We start from the raw sequence: 25,099 nt of genomic DNA, 5'->3' as shown, positions 1-25,099 counted from the left end.
ATGTCTGAGGATCTTGAAGGTTGATCCTGGGAGAATTATTAAGCCAATACATGCCATGTACATGCGGGGAACCTCTCTGTTGAAAATCCACTCTCCAGTAGAAATTTGTAACAAAATGCTCTCCAAAAATGCCGGCGTTATCTTTAAAAAGCTTAAGAATTTGTCGATAGCGGTAGTCAAAATAGCTAGCACAAGTAACCGCATCTGACCGAATTAAGCGATATCTATCTTGGGTTGTTAAACTGTTGGCTTCCTCTTCCGAAATATCTTTAGAATCAACAGTTTTAGGGGGAGGACCAAAAGCTCAACCCACTGAGATTCTGCAGCCGATAAAGGGATTAAGAAGGTTGGAGGCCCAAATTGGCGAATCATAGCGATTGCTTTTTTCTTCTCAGCTTCCTAGTGCGCAGGAGAGGATCTAACGCCTTTCAAAACCTTGTAACCATCATAGTGTTGAATCAGGTTTTGAACAAAGTTTTCGTTTAATAGATTTTGGGCCGTAACTCGGTTGCGACCTGAAAACTTTCTAAGGCAAATGGATGTACTATTCTTCATTTGTAGCAGTTCTAATTTTTTGTAATCATAGAACAACTTTGGAATGATACGCGCTCTTCCGCCATTACGGCGAATTTCAGAACATATTATTTTGCTATATGTTTCAGAGCATGTACGTCTCTGCCCAGCGTATATTGTTCCAAATGACAACTCTTCTGAATTATTGTCTTGAATTATGTCAATTGGTCTTTGTCCTTCACCTGGCGCTATAACTAAACGGTTATAGTCCAAGTTTTCTACAGGAATATTGTCCAAAAGAGTTTCTTGACCGCCTGGGTTTAGCTCGGAAGGTAAAAGACCCGTAGGAATATTATTACCTGAGGGATTATGATGAGAAGTTTGTGCCGCATGAAAAGATTGAACCAATCGGGAATCCTCGTATGGTATCGATCATGTAATCATGATTGTACTCCAAACGCCTTCTTAAGTGAATTTGTATCACATAAGCCTCATTAAAGGACCTTGGTAGAGATATATTTTATTTAATAATTATTATAGTACATTGGAATATATAAAGTATGTTACTACTTAAAATCTTTTGTAAAGTTGTAATAGGAAATAATTATAATGTATAACCAGTGCGACAATGAAGTTTAGTATTGATTTTTATGATGTAGTCATATTATTGAAGACTCTACTAATTTTCTGAACATACCACCACCTGATACCAACAGATGTTACTTCTGCCGAACTGCGAGTTTATTACATACAGATGCATGTTGAGATTTACATACACGATTTTAATATTTGTCACAATTAATTTTCTTTTAGGTACGCAATTGTTTCTTATGCACAATAATTGATATTTCGGGTTTTTTAAAATACAATACTTTTGCTTTGTTTGTATGCTCAAATTGTTTGTCATTAAATTTTCTTTTTGTTTTTGTTGAATTTGTTAACCATACTTGATCGCTTAACTTGATGCATTTTTGATTGTTATTTCAATTTTATTTAAGAAATGTACGCAAGTGAATATAATAAAGTCGGATGTTAATATATAAAATACAATTTTTAATCTATCTAAAAAATCATGATTAATTTTCATATATTTTTAGTAATAATAAAATTAATACAAGTCGATGGAATACAATGTTTTAGTAATGATAATTTTGAAATAATAAAAAAATCAAATATATTTATATAAAATATTTAGCATATATCCTCCATACAATAATTTGCAATAAAAATATACAATAAGAGTAATTAATTATATATGAAAAATAAATTTTGTTTTCGGTTATTAAATTTAAATATAGCCGTCCATTTATCAACATCAAGTTTTACAATCATACAAACTACATTCTACAAAAATGCTTGCAAGCACCGGCATTAACGTATAAGATTTCTACACAAATTTTGAATGATTTTACTGCTGTTTGCGTTCAAATTCCTCTATATCATTCATATTTATCAAATTAAATTCAACGACACCTTTGCCCATGAATTCAGTGAACCTGTCAGTTTCTGCCACAGGAATAGCTTCACGTTTAAATACTCCTGAAACGTAGTTCTCCATCATGTAAACTCTCATATCATAGCATTCGTTTGCAATTCGCTCTGAGATCATTGAGAGATCAGTTACTGGCGGGGTAACTACACGCATATTGCGACGTACGCGATCAGTGTCGATGTTGTAGTATCCCGAGCCCATCTTTTGCATTAAATCTACAAAACTCTTTGGTGGTAATGTGGTGTCACGGTCAAGTGGCATTATGAAACAGCGATTTGCTGTGGTATCAATAATTGCCGATTGATTCTTTTTAAAATCATGCATAAAACGTCCCCGCCGTCCATCTTTGAAATCGGGTACATCAATTCTTGCGAAACTTTCAGAATCGCTCATATCCACATCAATTTCCTCACGGAAGAAATCATCACTCAAGTCGTTATTCCCGTTGTAGTTTGTAAAACGCGAAAAGAGGTTACGCCAATCTAGCTCATCATGTTCTTCATATAGACGCGGTATAGTTATATTACCAGTGTGCATATATGGAATATCGCAAAGTGCACGGTAATGTAAATTCGAAGTAGTGGGTGCATAAGCGCGATATAGAGTAAATCCACCAAGTAGGCCCATCATCATGACTACGACAGCAATTAGAAATAACAACACAGTTTTGATGCATGAGGGTGGGCGATTGAAGACCATAGATTCGCCATCTATGTCTCCCTGATAGTGGGCACCCAAAAGGTTTCCGTGTGCTGCCCCTCCTCGGAATGATGATGCATCGTCATGGCCACCCAAAGCCAATGGCAGTGGTACCTTCTCCCCTTTTTTCTCATTGGATGGTTTCGTTAAAATAGTCATCTCTTCCGTATCTTATAGCAGTCTAACGTATTTAAAATTAAAATTTATGTTATACAATAATTCTTTTTTTCTAATATTTTAATTTATATTAAATCCAGTACTTTTCCTTAAAGTATTTTTGCGTTCTAAATTCTTTTCTCTCTGCCTCTGAGATGTCACATGTTAACAGAAATTGGTATATTAACAACGTTCTTTTTAACAATCGCATTTTTGCAAGCAGCACAAAAATTGTAATTTCCATCTTCCGAAGGAAATCTTTGCATAAATAGAAGGCGGATGCAACATTCGGGTGACCTTGTGCAATAGTTTCGAAATTTAATTTGCGAACTTGGTGGGAAAACCATAATCCGCCGCAGCAATTACACATTTCAGTAGCGCCCTTATTTATATTTTGGAAATAAATGTTTTTGAAATCTGTTAAATTGCCACTATTATCAGTTTCTATAACATTATTTTCTCTCGTTAATCGGATTCGTTGGGACTGTCTTTCGTTTTCAATTTGCTTATTGACCGGGTTATCTCTACAAAGGCGAACTTGACTGTCGACGTTGTGTTTCTCGCTCCTCTCTCCTTATTTCAGGACTTCTTCTCTATGATCCCTAGTGTTCCTACTTTACTCATCATCGTACCTTGGTATTTTCTCGACGAGACCTAAGACCTCGAGTGTTTCTTATTTGCTCTACAGAGCGAATTTGTGGATCTTGCCGCCTTGTTCTATGTTGAAGAGTATTTATAACTGATCGAACCTCGGGGTCTTCGCGCCGAGATCTATGACCTCGAGTATTTCTTATTTGGTCAACAGATTGAACCTCGAAGTCTTCGCGCCGAGATCTATGACACCGAGTATCTCTTATTTGCTCTTCAGAGCGAATTTGTGGATCTTGTCGGCTTGTTCTATGTTGAAGAGTATTTACAACTTGCTCAACTGATCCAAATTCGGGGTCTTCGCGCCGAGATCTATGACCTCGAGTATTTCTTATTTGGTCAACAGATTGAACCTCGAAGTCTTCACGCCGAGATCTATGACCTCGAGTATCTCTTATTTGCTCTTCAGAGCGAATTTGTGGATCTTGTCGGCTTGTTCTATGTTGAACAGTATTTACAACTTGCTCAACTGATCGAACCTCGGGGTCTTCGCGCCGAGATCTATGACTACGAGTATTTCTCATTTGCTCAACAGATCGAACCTCGAAGTCTTCGCGCCGAGATCTATGACCTCGAGTATCTCTTATTTGCTCTTCAGAGCGAATTTGTGGATCTTGTTGGCTTGTTCTATGTTGAACAGTATTTACAACTTGCTCAACTGATCGAACCTCGAAGTCTTCGCGCCAACATCTATGACCTCGAGTATCTCTTATTTGCTCTACAGAGCGAATTTGTGGATCTTGCCGCCTTGTTCTATGTTGAAGAGTATTTATAACTGATCGAACCTCGGGGTCTTCGCGCCGAGATCTGTGACCTCGAGTATTTCTTATTTGGTCAACAGATTGAACCTCGAAGTCTTCGCGCCGAGATCTATGACCTCGAGTATCTCTTATTTGCTCTTCAGAGCGAATTTGTGGATCTTGTCGCCTTGTTCTATGTTGAACAGTATTTACAACTTGCTCAACTGATCGAACCTCGAAGTCTTCGCGCCAAGATCTATGACCTCGAGTATCTCTTATTTGCTCTTCAGAGCGAATTTGTGGTTCTTGTCGCCTTGTTCTATGTTGAACAGTATATACAACTTGCTCAACAGATCGAACCTCGGTGTCTTCGCGCCGAGATCTATGACCTCGAGTATTCCTCATTTGCTCTTCAGAGCGGATTTGGGGATTTATACGTCTTGCCCTATGTTGAACAGTATTTAAATTTTGTCCAAAAGACTGTACCTCGAGATATTCCCGCTTGGTTCTATGTTGATTTGTATTGATAATTTGTTTGGACAGACGTACATCGGCTCACTATTTCTATGTTAAGAGTTTGCACGAAGAACTCTCCCGTCCGGGTCTGAAAAGTTGGATCCTAGGTGCTGCTCTCTTTCACTGTAATTGAATCCTTGCTATGACTCCTTTCCTGTTCGGTGTATAGGTACTATGGTATACTGGTGCACATACATATGTATATGTGTTTGCTCGCCACTGTATATAATATGGTTTTGCTTACACTGAAATTAGTTTGAATACAGCACTTTTCTGGTCAAGAAATCTAGTGTAACTGAAACTACAAACACAGTGTACTGATATTTATTATACGAGTACTCTTGCAACATGTTGAGTATAATAGTTTTATAATGGTATATTTTTGTACACACAGCTTACATACTTTTGTATACCTATATATTACATAGATATTCACTAACATAATAATACAGATTATTTAGTTATATTTATATTTTAGAAATTAGTAGTTTATTACATTGTATTTAAATTATTACTAACGATTTTTAAAACAGGGATCTACGTTACCTATTTTGAAAGGTCCGCTTACATATAATTAAGTATGGTACACACATATGTAGAGCAGGTATGTAGATTTTTTTCTTTCTGTCTTCATATCTAAACCTTTCATAAGCTGCCAACGGCGCTGGGTAGATCCCAAACAAAACTTAAATGTAATTTTCATATGCAGCGATAAACCACATTATTTTTAAGAAAAACTGTCCATTTAATTTCATCAAATTATGAAATTAACGAAATAAATTATACCATAAGATTATACCATAAGTAGTACATGCATGTTGGGGAAAGTCGTTTATCGATTTCACATATTTTCGGCATTAAACTGTTGTATATCTAATATTTTACGTTTATATAAAGCCAAACGGAAATTTGAATTTTTTACATAAAGTATGTTGGAGCTAGGTACAATATATATCCGATAATGGGTACTAGGGCGGAACCAAGAATTTTATACTCTTGTAATTCGCAAGAATCAAAGGCCAGGAAATTCCTTCAGGTGAGGCAAAGTTGAGATAGAATTAAACATCCATTATTAAATGAAATCGTGATTAAATTACAATCAAATTTGGTATCTTCTTGACTTATATTAAAGACCATAAACTTAGTCTCAGTTTTATTGCTTGAAGTGAGATATACATAAGTATGAATGTGATATTAACTCGACCAAAGTGGCTTAATTTTCTATTGTGTGGAAAACGTCAGCCAGAGAATTGGAATTCATCATATGAAGGTGTGAGGTTTAGATCAAGATATATACTATTTTCATTCTAATTCAGCGTCAAACCACATAAATTTTAAGAAGACTTATCCACTTAATTACATTAAACTATCACATTTTTAACAACCGGAACGGTTTAAAGTCAAGAGGAAAGACGGAAATCATATATATATTGGAGGTAGAAAAAAATATTAATTTTTACATTGTTTAGCTAAACTCGCGCATAGAGAACATATTTTGAAGCAATTTTATATATTAAAAATATTTTAATACTCACTTACCGACATATGAGAAGTATTACAAGTAGTATTTGGAAGTAGAGGGTACCATTAACCCGATTTTATCAATTTTTGCCAATACTACATACTACTAACATGTCACAGACTAATAAAATGCTCCCACTGTTTTATTAAATTACCTCACATACCGTCACCAATTATATGGAGTAAAGTTAGACGAATGTTCGAAAATCCTGATATTAGTTGCATGGGGGCCAGGTAATATTTTCACTCGCTTTCATCCATTTTAGGCACAAAAATACCTTGTTATGAGTAAAACACGCGATCTCATTTTCATTGAGATAACTCACATATTGGCCGACAAATTTTCACTTTGAAAAAATCAAACCTATCCCAAAATTCATTACTGACCGAGCAAACTGGAGTCTATACCAATCAATATCCAAAAATCACTTCAAAAATCTCCAGAGCCTTATCATAAATCAAGAAATTGCCAAAATCACAAAAGCCATAAAGAAATCTGCTAACGAATTCATTCCCCAAACAAGTCCGTCCTTCCACAAAAACTCCACTCATTGGTATAATTCCGAATTAAATATATTACGCAAAAAAAAAAAAACAGTTGGCATAACTACAAAAATTGCCAAACAATCGAAAATCTTATATGCTACAAAAGAGACAATGCTATTTTCAGGCGCACAGTGAAGGAAGGAAAAAAAGGCAAGCTTTAAAAAATTTACAGCCTCCATATCACCGGCATCAGGAGTCCCCTATACACCAATTAGGTCAATCAACTACAATCAAAGCCTACTTACTTCTTCAATAGAAATAGCAAATTCTTTTGCAGAAACGTCGTCAAATTACTCAAATGACAAAAATTTTTCGTCAGAGTACAAGGCATTTTTCAGCCAACATCAAAAACAGCAATCGATCTAGATCACTTTTATAGAATAGTGTAATATAGAAGATCGGGGAACACCCCAGGATATGACAGAATATCCTACCCCTACCATGCTCAAACATCTTCCCATCGACGTAAAAATACAACTTCTACACACCTTTAACAATATATTCGATTCTGGCCGCTACCCTCACACGTGGCGCTCTGCAATCGTTTTACCTATACCCAAACCCAATAAATCTACAAATAAAATTTGCGGATACCGCCCAATTTCTCTGTTGCCATGCATGAGTAGAATTTTCGAAAAAATCTTGGCTAAAAGACTAATGTGGTTTTTAACCAATAACAAATTAATAAGTCATAATCAGGTGGCATTCAAAAGCAAGCAAAGCACGATAGACTCTCTGCTTCACATCCAACATTACGCGTCAAACGCTCTTTCGACAAAAAATCATGTCACTGTATTATCGACAGACTTCGAAAAGGCGTTTGATCGGGGAGGAATTCATACGATATTGTCACAGCTTGAAAAGTGGGGCGTTGGTCAGAAAACCTTTAACATTATAAAGGCCATCATGACAAATCGCACTTTTCGGGTAAGGATAAATAATACCTTGTCAAAGCATTTCAACCTATACAATGGTATTCCACAAGGATCACCACTTTCAGTAGTATTATTTATCATAACATTTGAACAAGTATCAAATATAATACTAAAACATAAAAATATAAGCCTTTCGCTTTATGCAGACGATGCTATAATTTTCAAATCAAAGATATAAAAATTGTAAATAACATATTTTTAAACATACTAACAAAACTAGAAATGTGGGGACTGCACTCTGGTGTGTCCCTCTCTATAGAAAAATGTAAAATATTACACATCTGCAAAAAAACCAATTGTCACCCTACTAATCTTATGTTCAAAAACAATCTATCGAAATTACAAATGATCTCAAAATATTAGGAATTATTTTCGATAAAATTTTCTTCTCAGATACAGCAAAAAACAAAACTGATATGGACACCAAGTCATATAGGTATCAGCGGAAATGAATTCGCCGACTCCGCCGCACGTTCCGCAGGCAAAGCAGCGTACCTAAATTTTCACACAACTGAACCAAAAGATTTGTCAAATTACATTGCTCGCAGTTTAGCTGAAAATAAAGGAAATAGAGTGGCAGCAAGACCCCCATCGGCCACAGTAAATTGACACACGAACACCTCTTGACAGGGACTCCCAAAAAACCATGTCCCTTCTGCAAAGGATTATTATCCACAGACCACCTAATCCAAAAAATTAAAATGGACGCGAGATCGAATCTTCAGGCAAGTTGCTCCAAGTGATTTACTTAGAAACATCACAAAACTAACATCGAAACAATAAACTAATTTTTCTAGGAACTAGACTTAAGCAAGAAAATCTAAATAAAAAATATATGTACATAAATCAAGATAAATAAATTGCGCACGTGACAAAGACCATAATATAACATAATGATAATAACAATACCATTTCGAAAAGCTGAGCCGTAGGCCCTGGCAGCCAGTGTTCTCTTTTTTAGATATTATATTTGTATACTATATCTAAACTGAATAAATAAATAAATGTTTTATTATATGAATTTCAATTTAATGTCTTACACATTGACCGATATTTTCGGTAAAAAGGCAACTATAGGCACTGGGGTCAACAAATTCAGTACCTAGGGACTTGAATAGTTTTGGTTCGATTTAGACAATTTTTGGTCACAAGGTGGCATACTTCAAACGCATTATTCACGCAAAGTTTTACCCCGATACAATCATTGTTGTTTGATTTGCATAGTGGAAAGTGAAAGAATCAGATGGAATTTAAAATGGTGTTATATGGGAAATAGGTGTGGTTGTAATCCGATTTCACTCATTTTCGCACTATAGCATAGAAATAAGAATACTATGTACCGAATTTGGTTGAAATCGGTGAAGCAGATCCTAAGATATGGGTTTTCACCTAAATATAGGCGGTGCCACGCCCATTGTCTAATTTTGACTTTAAAGTCAGCTCATGCGATCCCTGTGTTAAAATTTAATGACTTTGGCGTGTTTAGTGCTTGATTTATCGCGCTTTTAATAGTCTTTAACAGTAACGTTATATGGGGAGTGGGCGGTGTTGTCACCTGATTTCACCCATTTTCACACCGTAGATATACTAAAAACATTCGTTCCCAGTGAATTTTGTTAATACAGCTTTAGCAGCTTAGGTGATATAAACATTAAACCTTTTAAGGGCGGAACCACGACCACTTTTTAAAAAAAAATTTAACTGCAGATGTTCCTCCCTAATGTGATCCTGTATACCAAAAACAGTCTTGTATCTTATTGTGGAATTTAGTTATAGCAATTTATTTGTGGGCGTGGCAGTGGTCCGATTACGCCCATCGGCAATACCAACGGTCTTACGGTATCAGGAAACATGTGTACCAAGTTTCATAAAGATATCTAAATATTTACTCAAGTTACAGCGTGCACAGACGGACGGACAGACCCGGATTTGAACTCGTCTGTTCATCCTGATCATTTATATTTATATAACTATTATACTCTCTAGCAACATGTTGCGAGGGCCGAAACGACACTTAGAAATATTATCTTCCCTATTGGAAAACCCGATATTTGCTACTTTTAGAAATATTATATAACGTGACTCGTTATCAATAATTGAAATTCGGATCAAGCGCTCATTAACTGTACCGAAAATATTATTACCTTGTGGCAAACACAGCGAATTAGTTTATCAGAAGCAATATCGCATTGAAGCTCATTTTTATGTCTGTGATATTGAGATGAGAAAAAAAATGTCAAAATACCTTAGAACCTTTTAAAATTAAAATGTATTTATATATGACCTTTATTCTAATACAATAATGTATTTATACTATTGACATATCCATTAACCGTTGTTGTATTGAATTAAAATATATAAATTTTTTATTGTACGGAGTGGCTTACGAATCGTGCTACTAAAACAAACCGTACCTTTTTAGTAATAATGTGTTACATTTAATTTAATTTAATTTTATACAACTAATTAGTTTTGAAAATTACGGACCGTAAATGATCTCCAAGCTTAGCCGCGCATGTGCAACACCTAAGTAGACTATTATTCATTGCGGCTTGATGGGTTGAAGTCAGGATTGCCCCAATTATCGATTTAATGGGCTGCTTTAATTTAGTCAAATTTCTAGGTTTTGTTTTGTACACCTCTTGTTTGACATAACTCCATAAAAAAGTATGGTGCAGTCAGGTCAGGTGAGCCCGGGGCCAGCGGATAGTGAAGTTTCTTGATATTAATTTGTTTCCAAATTTTCTTCGGAGCTTCATAATAACCGGTCTGGCTATATGTACAGTTGCTTCATCTTGCTGGAACCAAACGCTGATTGACAGTTACTGTTACACCGTTTTCTTCAAAGAAGTATGGCCAGACAATACACCTTGATGAAACAACATTCCTCCTACAGGACTCGTTCTAAGTGAAGTTCCGTCTTGTGGATTATTTCTGGGTTTGATTCACTCCATATATGGCATTTTTGCTTGCTTACATTACTGTTTAGATCAAAATGGTCTTCATCAGACATAAACAGGCAATCGATCAAGTTATTGTCTTTTTCGGCCATTTTAATAATTTTTTAACAAAATTCCAGCGAATAGGCAAATCTAGAGGGTTAAAGAGAAGGGGGGAAGAGGTTTGTTATTTGAACTTTGTACGGAAACAGGTTTAAGTCATCATGAATTATCCATTGTAATTACCGTCTGCTAACTCTAAGACGCGCCGATAAGTTGCGAGTCGAAACTCTTGGATTTGCCTGAATTGACGATGCTCCAGCCGAGATTGTTTTTTGAACACGAACATACGGATCTTGATGGTACGGTCTTCTTGCGATACTTCCAGATTTGGCAAACATATTTACCAACCTCATAATCGTCCGTACAAATTCCCATTGGGCAGAAATGACGAACTGTAAAGCATGGTACCGCTACACTATCCAAACCGCTATCCCAAGTATTCATATTTCAAAAGCTTAAATAATAACCTGCCAAAACAAAAAAAAGTAAGTCGATTACGATGTTATAGAAAATACTTTTTTGTTGTTGTTGATATATTACAGTTGAGATGATGGTACTTCCTAGAGATGCAAAACCGTGCAATATCACTTTACTACAATATTAAACTAGCCATTTGTTATTGCATATTACTATTCCAATTCCAATTTGCGAAGTAAATCCCTTACCATAACATTATCCAGCTGAGTACAGTCAAGAAACGAGCAACACACAAAAGCGAAAGTAAATTGCACCATTTGACTACAAATGCTGTCAAAAATTTATTTTATACATGATTACTAGATAAGTGAGGAACATGAAGAAATCGTTTATTTTTCTATTTAATCTTCAATAGAATTTAAGAGACCAAAACAATAGAATTTAAAGGAAAGATTTTGAAACTAGTGACTAAACTTAATGGTGAAATCAAGGCTTTAAAATCAAGTGAGGTGTAAAAAATAAATGAAAAGTGTCAAAAATTTATAAAATCGGGTAAGTATTTCCCTTCGCCTCTATATATTGCAGCTTCTACAAGGATTTTTAACTTCCGGTTGGCTATATACCATATATATCGGTTTATATATAAAAAATCGTTCCAAATTGAGTGAACGTATATTACACGATACGATTACGATACACTTTACTATAAAATTCGGGGAGATATATCCTCGCATTGCCTCAGCTCCCATATCCTAGCAGATTTCATGCCTTATATATGGGCCACTGTGTGATTTATCTTAATCAAATTGCATGAAAACAGTTTACACTACTTTAACGCCGAAGATAAATTCTATTTGCTCAGACATGTTCCTACACACAATATAGTGAATTTCAGATGACTTTATGGTTTAGTTTGTGCTGAATAAAAATGAAATGGATTAATATGGCCATCATGCATACTGATGAAGAGTTAGAAAATAGTGATCAAAATGATTAATGGCTAATCTACGCTGTGTAAGAGCTTTGAACGAAAAGACTAGTTCTGACATTATTCAAGAAGGAACGATATACTGAAACATGATTAATCAAATTATTATAACTTAGTATAGTGCTTGACCCAAAATATACAATATAATCCATTTTTCTGCAAGAATTAAGATCATCCTAAAAGATACCACCTTCTTTTCCGAAGCTTTCATAAAGATTCTAAGGTTATTTGTTCGTAAAAGATATCGGCAGTTCAAACAAATGAGCAACTTCTTTGGAGGACAGGCATGTAAAAAAATTCAAATCGATATTCAAAAAATTAAGGAACTAGTTCGCGTATATACAGACGGACATGGCTAAATCGACTCAGCTCGTCACGCTGATCATTAATATACCATACACTTTATAAGGTCTTCAACGCTTCCTTTTGGGTGTTACAAATATCTTGGCAAACTTAATACTTGTAGTTAGTAATATTCCATCATTCTCTTGGTTAAATTTACAATAAAGCTTAAGGTATTGATTTCTTTCCATTCTGTTATCGATTCCTAATGGCACGTAACGTATGTATAAAACATGTTTCAGCCAAACTATTAATTTGCAATTTTCCCTAATTCACCTCCGTTGTTAAACATTTGCCATAAAAAAGTAAACAATTAATTACATTTCATTTAAAAGTGTAGCCTATAAGAAAGGGCTTAACTTGGCCGGAAACGAATATTACAATAATTTTGTTCACCTGACGGTTGTTTGTAACACGTAACACCAATCGAGATACATTTAGAATTTTATACCATATCAGGAACTACTCTACTAATTTCAACAAAATTCGGTACCAATGTTATTTTTGCCTGGGACCTTCAAAAATTGGCATCTAGTAAAAATTTAAAATTTATCAGATTCTGTCATTTTACAGTATAGGTACAAATCAAGCACCAATAAAGATATATATTATATTATCGAAAAAATGACAGAATTTTCTCCTAATAGCAATGCGTCTATGTACCGAAAAATCGGGTCAATTTTCTTTTAGCTCCCAAAGGCAGTTTGTTAGTTGCTTAAGGATAATGTAATCAGTCCAGACCTTCCCTTAACCCTTATGAACTCAAAGTGTGATAAAGATTTCCTACTTTCGACCTAACGTTAAACCGTTTATCTGGGTCAATATGTGTCACATTTTAGTCGTTGGATTGCCTTAATGGCTGCCGGCTATCTCATATTTGAGTTGATTAGGTTAATTTTACTACAAATACCTCTAACTCGAAGAATCCAAAATTTTCATGACAGATCTTCCAAAGGACAAATTATTTCTTAATTGAGAGTGAGCTTGGATTGGAGCGATATTGTTTAAACAAATACAAATGAACATTTGAGTCTCCCACGTCGGATTGCTTAACTTATCGCGCATTAACATGTGTTCAATAGTGTGAAACATTTTAATAACTGTATTACACAAGCGAACTGTATTTTGAATCCAAAAGTGCAGCTTTTACGACTTTTCACTGAAGATATTTAGATTTTAAAAACAATTAAGTTTAATGAACTTGGGTGTGTGGGGTATAAATGTAATGCACAATTTTTGTGTATTGGCTTGTACAATTGTGTAGTTATGTGTGTGGGTTTGTTAGTGTTTATATGTTATTTATAAATCCTTATAAATAAAAATCAATTGCTGTTCGTTTGTCTCACTAAAACTCGAGAACGGTTGGGCCAATCCGAATATTTTTGGTTTTTAATTATTTGTGGAAGTGCAGGGAAGATTGGTGAGAAAGTATAAAAAAATTCGAGGAAGGTAATAAAAAAAGACATCTTAATTTCTCCATATAAACTGTCAAACATTATATGCCACAGACCAACGCTCAACCGAGGCAAACTACTTATATACCTAACTTCCAAAATAGGTATAATTACTTGAACGAAATCCGAAAAGAACTTTTGGTTCAGGCAATAGTCATCAACCCCAGATTAAACAACAAAGAAATAATAATATTCAAGATAATACTTTTTTAGACGAATCAACCCCTTACCTTACATATTCAGGGAAATCCGAGGCACAAACAGAAAATTAAAAGTACTGATAGACACAGGAGCATCAAATTGCTTCTGTAAACTAAATATTCTACCCAATAGAAAATTATTAGAAATTGCGCAGCGCGTAAGAACAATAAATGGTTACACAGCAATTATCCATTGTTACATACATTTTTAACCACTTAAGTGATATTCTAATAAAAATTAATTTGCTAAGTAAAACGAAAATACAACTAAATTTTGAAAATTATACACTTCTAATAAACGGAAAAAGATAAAAATTCTATACCTTTGACGAAAATGAGCTATTTCAGATAAATGACCTGCAGGATAACAATGAGCAGAAAATGTATAATGTGTATTTAATATAACAAATGTAGAATTTTTGGGATACCAAATAGCTTATAATGTTATTAAAACGGATGAAAGGACAATACCAAGGACACTAAGGCAACTAAGAAGTTTCTTAGGAATGACAGCTTATTATGGAAAGTTTGCGTACAAGTATGCACACATAACAAAGCCATTAACAATTTTTTTAGCAGGAGAAAACGGAAGGGTTTCTTAAAATCAGTCGAAAAAAGTTGTCATCGAATTAGACGAAGAAGCATTAAACGCCGTAAGCAAACCTAAGAATCAATTAATTCAACAAGTGGAATTGTCCCAACCAAATTTTAATAAGAAATTTATACTAACGACAGACGCATCATATGAAGCGATCGGAGCCGTCCCTTTGCAGAATAATAAGCCAATTACGTTTATTTCAAACACTAAGCACAGCATTAAGCTACTGAACGGAGTAGCTGACTTAGAAATACATACGGACTATCAGTCTCTAACTGTCGCGGTATCGGCGAGAGATCCGAATTCCAAAATGAAATGGTGTCACGCTTTGATAGAGGAATATGCACCCAAGATTATATATAAACCAGGAAACACCAATCATGTGACGCCCTCTCTATACAATTTGATATGAAAGAACAAAAATAATTTAGAACAAGAAAAAACGTTAACTTCGGTTGCGCCGAAGCTATAATACCCTTCACAAATACAAAGGCCCCTTATATGATATAGTGATCTGATCTGACCAATTTCTGTGGAGAATAATTTGTTGCCTTGAGCATTAACTCGTGCCAAATTTCGTGAAGATACCTCGTCAAATGAAAGCGTTTTCCATACAAGCACTTGATTCCGATTGTTCAGTTTGAATGGCAGCTAAATGCTATAGTGGTCCGATATCGGTCGTTCCGACAAATGAGCAGCTTCATTGTTAGAAAAGGATAGGTGCGAAATTTCAGATCGATAGCATAAAAACTACTAGTTTGTATATATACAGACAGACGGACAGACGGACGGACAGACAGACGGACATGGCTAAATCAACTCAGCTCGTCACGGTGATCAATTATATATATACTTTATATGGTCTCCGCCGTTTCCTTCTGGGTGTTACAAACTTCGTGGCAAAATTAATATACCCTGTTCAGGGTATAAAAAGGAAACAATGACTTGACAGATACAGCCGACATTCAGTATAAAGCTTAGATATTTTTCACATTAAAACAATCAATAAGCCCCTAAATGTATTTCCCCAACAAATAATATTAAAGAGTGATAAAACAAATGATCATTTTAGAACGAAAAGCTTTAATTCGTTTCGTCATCATATAAAATATAAAGACTTAGAGTTTCGAAAAGTAATCATCATCATCAATCAGATCATTTGATTAAGAACTTGCTAACAGGAATCTATTGTAGTATGGAAGACTAATATAAAGTAAATCAATTTTTAGAAACGGAATGGCAAGCAAAATTTTTCACACAGATATAGTGGCAATTGATGTAATTAACGAGGATGACCAAGAGAAGATTGTGAGGCAAACTCACACGAGTGCACATAGAAACTATAACGAAAATATTAAACAAATTTTTAAGTATTATTACTGGCCTGAAATGAAGAAACAATTAAAATAATTTGTAAGAATTGATGTAATTAACGAGGACTACTAATGGACAAATAGAAAGGGTACACTCTACAATAATAAAAATATCAAGAAATAGTGAACGATTCAGAAGTGATAATTAGGGCTGTCCAATCCTATAAACAATACACTCAGTAACAGGTAAACAACGTTTCGAAGTTCTTTATAATAAAGTTAAGCATGATGATTTCCCAAATAAGCTAAAAGACACACAAATGATTACATTGACTAATAGAAAAAAAACAGACAAATACGTTTACGTATACGTTACAAATAGACATTTAATGAAAATGAAGTAATATTTGAGAAGAACAACCAGTAACAAAGTAAGCTAAAACCTAGGTATAATAAACAAATGGTCCAAGAAGATTTAGGAAATAAAATAATAATCAATAATTGGATTAATACATAAAGATAACATCAAATCCTGAAATCTTTTAAGTTCAACATGTTACACCTCATCGTAATTTGCACGACAATCACTGCTATTACAGCGCAAATTGAAATTGTAGACCTTAATCACGGAAATGGATATTCACTTCTGAAGCTAGATACAATAAAATTAGTCGAAAGATACAATGGAATTACTTATTTAATTAACACAACACTATATGAACAACAAGTTGACGACTTAGAAGCACTAGTACTTAGACAAAGGAACCTAATCCAGTTATGATCCCTAAAATAAAGCATATTCGAACTCAGATAGACACGCTTACCCCACATCATAGAATTCAGAAAAGTGGACTGTTTAACTTTTTTGGAACAGGATTGAAGTATATTTATGGAGTAATGGACAATGAAGAGCGTCAATAAATATAAGGAAAATTAGCAGTAAACAGAGTAAACACACATAATGCAATAGAGCAAATCAACCTCCAGAAAAATATTAATGAGAAATTTAATTACGAACTTAAAACCATACTGCAAACCTAAAACAACATTACAAATAATTATTTCAAAATATTAATAAAGTTAATACAGATTTGGATAATTTATTCAAAGAAAAGTGGAATAACAAACTACTAGAAAACATTGGGACTAATATTATTAGAATCAAAGAAATATTAATGACAACCCAAAATAATCTTCTAAGTAGAGATATAATAACGGATATCACCTTAGAAAAGTTAATAAAATCAAAGTTGTAGTTGTCACTGAAAACGGAAATATTGTAATACTAGTTAAGATTCCACGTTTTTCGAAAAAAACATATTCAACCTATACCCAACGTTATACAAACAGGAATTTATTTATATACATGAAAATAAAATCTTCCTGCTAAATGATGCTATGGGTAAGGAGGCCTCCATTAAGAAGGAGTTAGAAGTATATAAAGACGTGTTTGTTGAAAATTTATTTAAGAATAAGATGCACTGTAATAATAGAATTAATAACCAATCAAATGTATTGTAATTGAAATGAATACAAACCATATTTATGTAATGAATGCAAGGATGGTGGTGTCATGATTCTGTTGTCAAGTGATTTTCGTCAGACTCTTCCAGTTACTCCCTGATTTACTGTTGCTGATGAACTAAACGCATACCTAAAATCATCGAATTTGTGGCGGTACGTAAAGACACTCCAATTAACAACTAACATGGGAGTATTTTTGCTACAAGATGAAATTGGAAATGTGTTTGCGAAGCAGTTGTTAGATATTGTAAGTAACAAAGTTGCATTGGACATCTCCCCCGGATTCATCACATTAGCCACAGATTTCGGTCACACCACAGATTCAAAAGAGGGGCTTATTCAGCGTGTTTTCCCAGATATAAGGCAACAGTTTAATAACCATAATTGGCTGAGTGAACGAGCAATATTGACAGCGAAAAATAAAGATGTCGAGGATCTCAATGCGATCATTCATAATTTTCTTCCAGTTTTTCATCCGGCCAAGGACTGCCAACTCGGCCAAATTCTACAACAACAACAACCAATATGTAAGTTATCTCAATAAAAATTAAAGAGCGTGTTTTACTCATAACAGTGTATCTTTGAGTCTAAAATGGAGAAAATTGGCCGAAAGCTTGACCTAATCTTACTCCATATGATTGGTGATGGTATGGGACATACCTTTATAACACCCTGGAAGCATTTAATTAGTCTGTGACATGCTAGTGGTATTGCCAAAAATTAATAAAATCGTGTCAGTACTACCCTAAACCCTCATATATCACTTATATAGTTTTTGGTTATTCTAAGTTTATGCCGAATATTTCGGTCAGTGAGAATTATGTATTTATAAAATTGCTTCAAAATATGTTCTCGAGTATACCTGAGCAATGTCAAAATCAATGCAATCAGCCCGTACCTTTCTCTATCGTCAATATACCCCATTTAATGATTTCCGTCTTTCCACCCGACTTTTAGCCGGTTAGGTTAGTCAAAATGTGTGATGTTTTAATAAAATAAGATGGACAAGTTTTCTTAAAAGTTATGTGGTTTAGCGCTGAATTGGAATGGAACTTGTCTAGACCTAAGTCTAAACCTCATAACCCTAATATAATAAATTCCGATCCTGTGGTTGACGTTTTCCACATCAACTTACGCCGGCTTTCATCCTTGCTAAATGAAGGGTATAAAATGTTCGGTTACACCCGAACTTAGCCCTCCCTTACTTGTTTAATATAAATTTTGCTAGCACCTGAAGGAATTTCCCGGGATTTGATTCTTGTAAGTTGCAAGGGTATAAAATATTCGGTTACTCTCGAACTTAGCCCTTTCTTACTTGCTCACGACTTAGACCCATAACTTTACAACCTGTAATTCAAATTATTACAATACTATTTGGCACACGTAATAATATATTAATGCCACTTTACTATTACTTATTGGCTTCGTTTCCGTCTATAGAAGCACTATTAAATGAACCAAGTCTAAGTGTATGCAAACATCATAAATAGGTATATGTAGCAATATATGAAGTCCAACTCCTTTCTTCCTTAAACTGTGAAATGTGTTAATATAAGTTAATGGAAGCCAACTTAGCTTCGCAAAAACACTTTATACTTTTCAACTATTAAATTTTATTAAAAACTGATTGTCTGTAAATATAGATGTCATTTAAATGGTGAAAATGCACCTTTATTATATTATATATATACCTACATATGCGTCATTTCAAATTGTTGCAATTCCAGCGGCTTTACTTCGGACGATAAGTTTGACGCCGAATTCTTCCTAATTGCAACACATACCAAACTCACAGAAAGTGATTTTATTTAATAACTCATTTGGTTTTTGCGGGTTGTTGATTTTTGCAGTAATTGTGGACTACAAAACGCATTCACTGTGACCGCAAACTGCGTCAAAGTGGTCAACGCTGTAGGGGCAAGTTGTTAGTGCTATAAAACGAAATGTTCTTGAATGCAAAAATTCCAAATTTACTCGCATGCTTCAGTATTGCATGTTGAAATGGCAATTGTGCTGTTGGAAATTGGAATTCTTTAATTTTTATGCCCTTGCTCATTGATACAGAGTATAATAGTTTTATTCAGCTAACGGTTGTTTGTACCACCTAAAACTAATCGAGGTAGATATAGGGTTATGTATATATAAATGATCAGGATGAAGAAACGAGTTGAAATCCGGGTGACTGTCTCCGTCCGTCTGTCCGTGTAACTTGGGTGAAAATTGAGATATCTTTAAGAAACTTGGCACACATGTTTCTTGGTACCGTAAGACAGTCGGTATTGAAAGTGGGCGTAATTGGACCACTTCCACGCCTACAAAACGGCATTAATCAAAACCAAATAAATTGCCATAACTAAGCTCCACAATAAGATACAAGACTGTTATTTGGTATACAGGATCACATGAGGGTGATGCATCTGCAGTCACGCCAGAGACATTAAATTTTATGGATGGGATAGTATGAGATGACTATATAGAAACCGCGTTCCAAATTAGACAGTAGGTATGGCACCGCCTACTTTTAGGTGAAAACCCATATATTGGGATCTGCTTAGCCGATATTTCAACCAAATTTGGTACATAACATTCTTCTCATATTTCTATGTTATAGTGCGAAAATGGGCGAAATCGAATTACGAACAAGCCTATGTCCCATATAACACATTTTAAATTCCATCTGATTCTTTCACTTTCCACTATGCAAATCAAGCAAAAATGATTGTATCGGGTTAAAAACTTTCGCGAATAATGCGTTTAAAGTGAGCCACCTTGTGACCAAATGGTCTATATCGAACCAAAACTGTTCAAGCCCCTAGGTACTTAATGTGTGGACCCCAGTGCCTATAGTTGACTTTTTTTTATCTAAAATCATAGTCACCACAGTAAGCGATCAATTTATCAGTCAAATCAAAATTTTCCAAGACTCTATTAATGAATGAAAAAATCATATCCGACGTTTCACCTTTTTCTTTAGAAAGTTCAGTTACGACAGGAAACATCTTGATTGCTTTGCGATTGGAAGCGTCGGTCGAAAACAAATGAATAGGCTTTCCATAAATCAGACTTGAGGCATTCCAATACGTATTGTGCAAAAACATTTGTTATTACCGTTTCACTTTTTGTTCTTGAACACAACAATTTTTTCAATTGGAAACATGTTCGAAATATTTTGTTTGCGCAGTCATTAGATCTACAATAAAAAGTTTGAAAAAATAATAATCAAACGATAACTGCTGTTTAATAATTATTCGAATAACAAACCTAAAAATGTGATTATCATCAATTGTGTGGTACGCCCACACGCCTTCCATCGGTGATTGAAGGCATTACATATGTCGAAAAGAACGTTGGATTTGTCATAAGTGACTCTCAAAAAAGGATATTGCAAATTATCGTTGAAAACACACTTTCGTTTCGGCATTTCACAAAGTAATATTTATTCGTAAATATTTATGCTTCAAATTCACTCCTTCTCAATTTCATTAAAACAACTAGAACATTGGCCGATATATAAAGTTGTCATATATCTCCCTTCCGCTTTTATAAAAAGTGTTACAGTGATCGGATTTAGTTAAAATATACGCCGTTTTGTTCGATGATCTGTTTCCATCTAGACGGCAACTTCATAATACCTTCCTCGTAGAAGCCCCCCTCCTTATTTGCGAAGAATTCGGACAGCCAATTTTCACAAGCCTCTTTTGAGTTCAACTTCACACCACCAAGGGCATTCGCCATGGACAGGAACAGGTGGTAATCACTTGGCGCTACGTCCGGGCTATATGGTGGATGCGATAAAACCTCCCATCCGAGCTCCCGTAGCTTCTGACGAGTCATCAACGAAGTGTGTGGTCTGGCGTTGTCCTGGTGGAACACTACACCCTTCCTGTTGGCCAATTCTGAACGCTTCTGGTCGATCACCTGCTTCAAGCGGTCCAGTTGTTCGCAGTAGATGGTAGAATTAAGCGTCTGGCCATAAGGGAGCAGCTCATAGTGGATGATTCCCTTCCAATCCCACCAAACACACAGCAAAACCTTCCTGGCCGTCAATCCCGGCTTGGCCACTGTTTGGGACGATTCACCGGCCTTCGACCACGACCGTTTGATATTGTCGTATGTGATCCATTTTTCGTCGCCAGTCACCATCCGCTTCAAGAATGGGACGAGTTCGTTCCGTTTCAGCAGCATATCGCAGGCGTTAATTCGGTCCAGAAAGCTTTTTTGCGTCAAATTATGCGACACCCAAAAATTCAAAATGGTTTGGTGACTAACTCCCATCTCCTGGGCGATGTCACGAGATGCCATATGCCAGTCTTATTCGATGTATTCCATGATTTGATCGGTATTTGTCGTCACAGGTCTTCCGCCGGCTGGCTTATCCATGGTATCGTTTTCACCGGCTCTGAATCGTCGAAACCATTCCTCCGCGGTTCGGAGTGATAGAGTACCATCCCCCAAAACACCATTAATCTCACGGAACGTTTCTCTAGCGGATTTGCCTTTAACGAAGGAAAACTTTAAAATAGCGCGAATTTCGGCGTTAGTGAACTCCATGTTTACACGGCTATAACTGTTGAACGCAATAACCAAACTAATCATGCATAGCGTTGTTTTGTAGGTTATGTCAAGACCTTTCAAATTATGTATAGTGTTGCCAGATACGAGCTCTGTAGCGCTTTGTACATAGCCGCGAAATTCATAAGACAAAAAAGAGGAAGGGAGATACCTTCCAACCTTATATTTCTTACTCATTTACCGACCTTTCTGGTAGAAAGTCAGTTATAGGCTCTGAACAGTTAAGGTCCGATTTTGACAATTTTTAAACCTGAGATGGCATACTATAACGGCTTTTCGTGCAAAATTTTATTCCGATATATTAGTGCTTGATTTGTTTTCTGAAAAGTGAAAATATCTGATGAAATTTAAAGTTTTTTTTATGTAGGAGGTAGGCATGGGTGTAGTCCGATTTCGCTGATTTTAGCACTCTATCAAGAGAATGTCAAAATAATCCTAGGTACAAAATTTGGCTGAAATAATAATAATATTATATAAGCAACCCCATTCTCCTTCATCCTTCAATTCTTCCTATTTTCTTACGAGCTCCGAACGGATTAAACTTGCCAGCAGCAAGCTGTATATTTGTGGAGTGTGCAAATATATTTTATTGTTTGTAAAATAAATTATTAAAACTTTTTTAACCACGCAACCATTAAAACTGGTGACCCCAGCGAAGCATACAAAATTAATTTTCAGATGGCACAACAAGGTGAAAATAATGCGCAAACATCATCACCCCCTAACGACAGGTGGTGCAATCGCAAAGCAGTTTGCCTAGATCATCAATCGAGGTGCATTAGCCCGATTTCCACTTGGACGCAGCTAAGGTACCACGCATAAGCCCACCCAATATGAACGAAACAAACATCAGGTCGTATTTTTCTGTTTGCAGCTAACGGTCGATTAAGCACCTTCGCTTAACCGCTATGAATATATTAAAAGCCACGTACAACGTGTTTTGTCGGATATGACTTGGGGTGACTTAAAGCCAAGCTAACTCTTCAAGGATAACGACGGGCGGCTGTCATCGCGCTCTGCGAAACAATACTCATCGATCTGTGGGCTTCACGTTTACCACCCCACGCTCAAATTGCGGTGATCGCATCAAAGGGAGACGTCGTTGATAAAATCGCTATTGCAGGCGCTATTGCCAATTCTACGAATTTTCGCCAAATTAACGTAGTAGATAATCAACAACTGGCAATAAGCCCCCCAAGCAGGCCAGATTTAAGCCAATTACGTTCACCGATCACCGCATATGGCGAAGTCTTCCTTAGAATCGTTTTAGGCCTAAGACGCTAGTTCCTTTGACATTTTCTCATCGCTGACGTTGCGTGGAAAATTATAGGGGCATTTACCGCCCATAGAGCAGCAGTTGGGCGAGCCTTCTTTACATGGTAAACAAAGCAGACGGTACATGACGGCACTCAACACTGTACAATCCCAGACAGGTATCCAATCGTCCAATACCATATCTTCAGGATTTCACTCGCAATTTAAGAGGTAAGATGATCCTTGCCAAGATCGATCTACAAAAAGCCTTTCATCATGTTCCCGTAAATCCAGAAGACGTACCGAAAACGTACCGGCTATCATCACACCTTCCGGCCTATTCGAATTTTCTTCGACTTTATATTTCCAAACATGAACAATATTTGTGTACCATTATCATCTCTAGACGAACAGATATTCCATCTTCGCCGACTTTTTGAACGTCTACAAAAGCACAATTTAAGGATCAACGCTACCAAAACTGTCTTCGGAAAAATGAAAATCATCTTTTTAGGTCATACTGTCTCAGTCTGCATGATTCAAATTGATAATTTCGTGTCTATAGCGATTAGTATTAACAGTTTCATCAAGTTTTAGAAGGTCATGATATAGAGTAAAAACACGACAAGTGAACCCTCCATTTTCCACTTGATCGTCGAATTTGAATGTGAGTATTTTTTCATAAAGTAGTCACCATTAACAAGTAATCTCCGCTCAGTTTTTTTAATTTTAATTTTAACAACAATTTTTTTTAATTGAAAATTTTTACTACTTTTAGTTAAAAAATTAATAATTAGAAAACTATTTGTGATTTTTTAATGAAATTTTCAGTAGTTATAGTTCAATATTTATACTTTGAGAAAATATGTATGAATTTAAAGCCAGCGCTGCCGGTATAGCGAGCTTAGAGTGTGTTGCATATTTCATTTGTATGCTGGGATGATGGTCTCACATTTTGCTTACAATGGATTACCATAAATGTGGTAGAACAATATTATGCCCGCTTAATGGTTTCAAAGAAATACTTAATACGGGAATTCCCTAACCCACCAGAATGTATTGAGTACCCGCTGCTAATATTTCAAGGCCAAATTTATACAAGTAACTGGAATTTCCTATTCTTTAAGTAGAATTGTAATTAATTCAAGGATGTTTTATAATGAATAGGTAAAAAATTATGAATTTTTAATACTTAAAGAATATGAAATTCCAGTTATAAATCACGGATTAACCCATTATTTCCACAATTCGATGCAAAACTCATTTTGTTTGTGTCTTTAAAGCAAAATTTCCCAAGAGTTTCTTTGGTTTTCCATTTGTCTTTCATTCAATTCATGTGGCACAGATGTTTCACACTTTTGGACCTTTCCCACAGCTTTCAAACAGTCTGAAATTGTTGTGCAGCATTTAACATTGCCGTTTTCTTTTGACTCAAAGTATCATCTTCATCCAATATTGCTTGCAGTTCGGCGCCTTCAAACTTTTTTGGGGGCTTTCTGAAGCCTCTTTTTCATATGAGTGAATTTGCATTTGCAATTTCATATGAAAGTTTTGAAAAGATTTATAAATATCGTTCTGTTTAAATTCGTGTTAAGTTCTGTTGTTTGTGATGAGTTCCCATTTTACGTTTCTCAGTTACACATGCATTATTATATTTTTAAACTAAATA

The 25,099-nt window shown here is 35.4% G+C and overlaps 1 protein-coding gene across 1 annotated transcript; it reads right to left on the bottom strand.

Annotated features, from left to right (window-relative positions):
• Window positions 1-1,083: 1,083 nt before the first annotated feature.
• LOC118682505 (integral membrane protein 2B-like) lies at window positions 1,084-2,927 on the bottom strand. The gene has a single exon (XM_036371421.2). The coding sequence runs from the start codon at window positions 2,861-2,863 to the stop codon at window positions 1,922-1,924; it is 942 nt and encodes a 313-aa protein (XP_036227314.2). The 5' UTR covers window positions 2,864-2,927; the 3' UTR covers window positions 1,084-1,921.
• Between the last annotated feature and the right edge of the window lie 22,172 nt (window positions 2,928-25,099).

Source organism: Bactrocera oleae, chromosome 2 (assembly GCF_042242935.1).
Source record: "Bactrocera oleae isolate idBacOlea1 chromosome 2, idBacOlea1, whole genome shotgun sequence".
NCBI lineage: Eukaryota > Metazoa > Arthropoda > Insecta > Diptera > Tephritidae > Bactrocera > Bactrocera oleae.
Note: the sequence above shows the minus strand (reverse complement) of the source record. Positions and strands in the feature narration are given on the sequence as shown.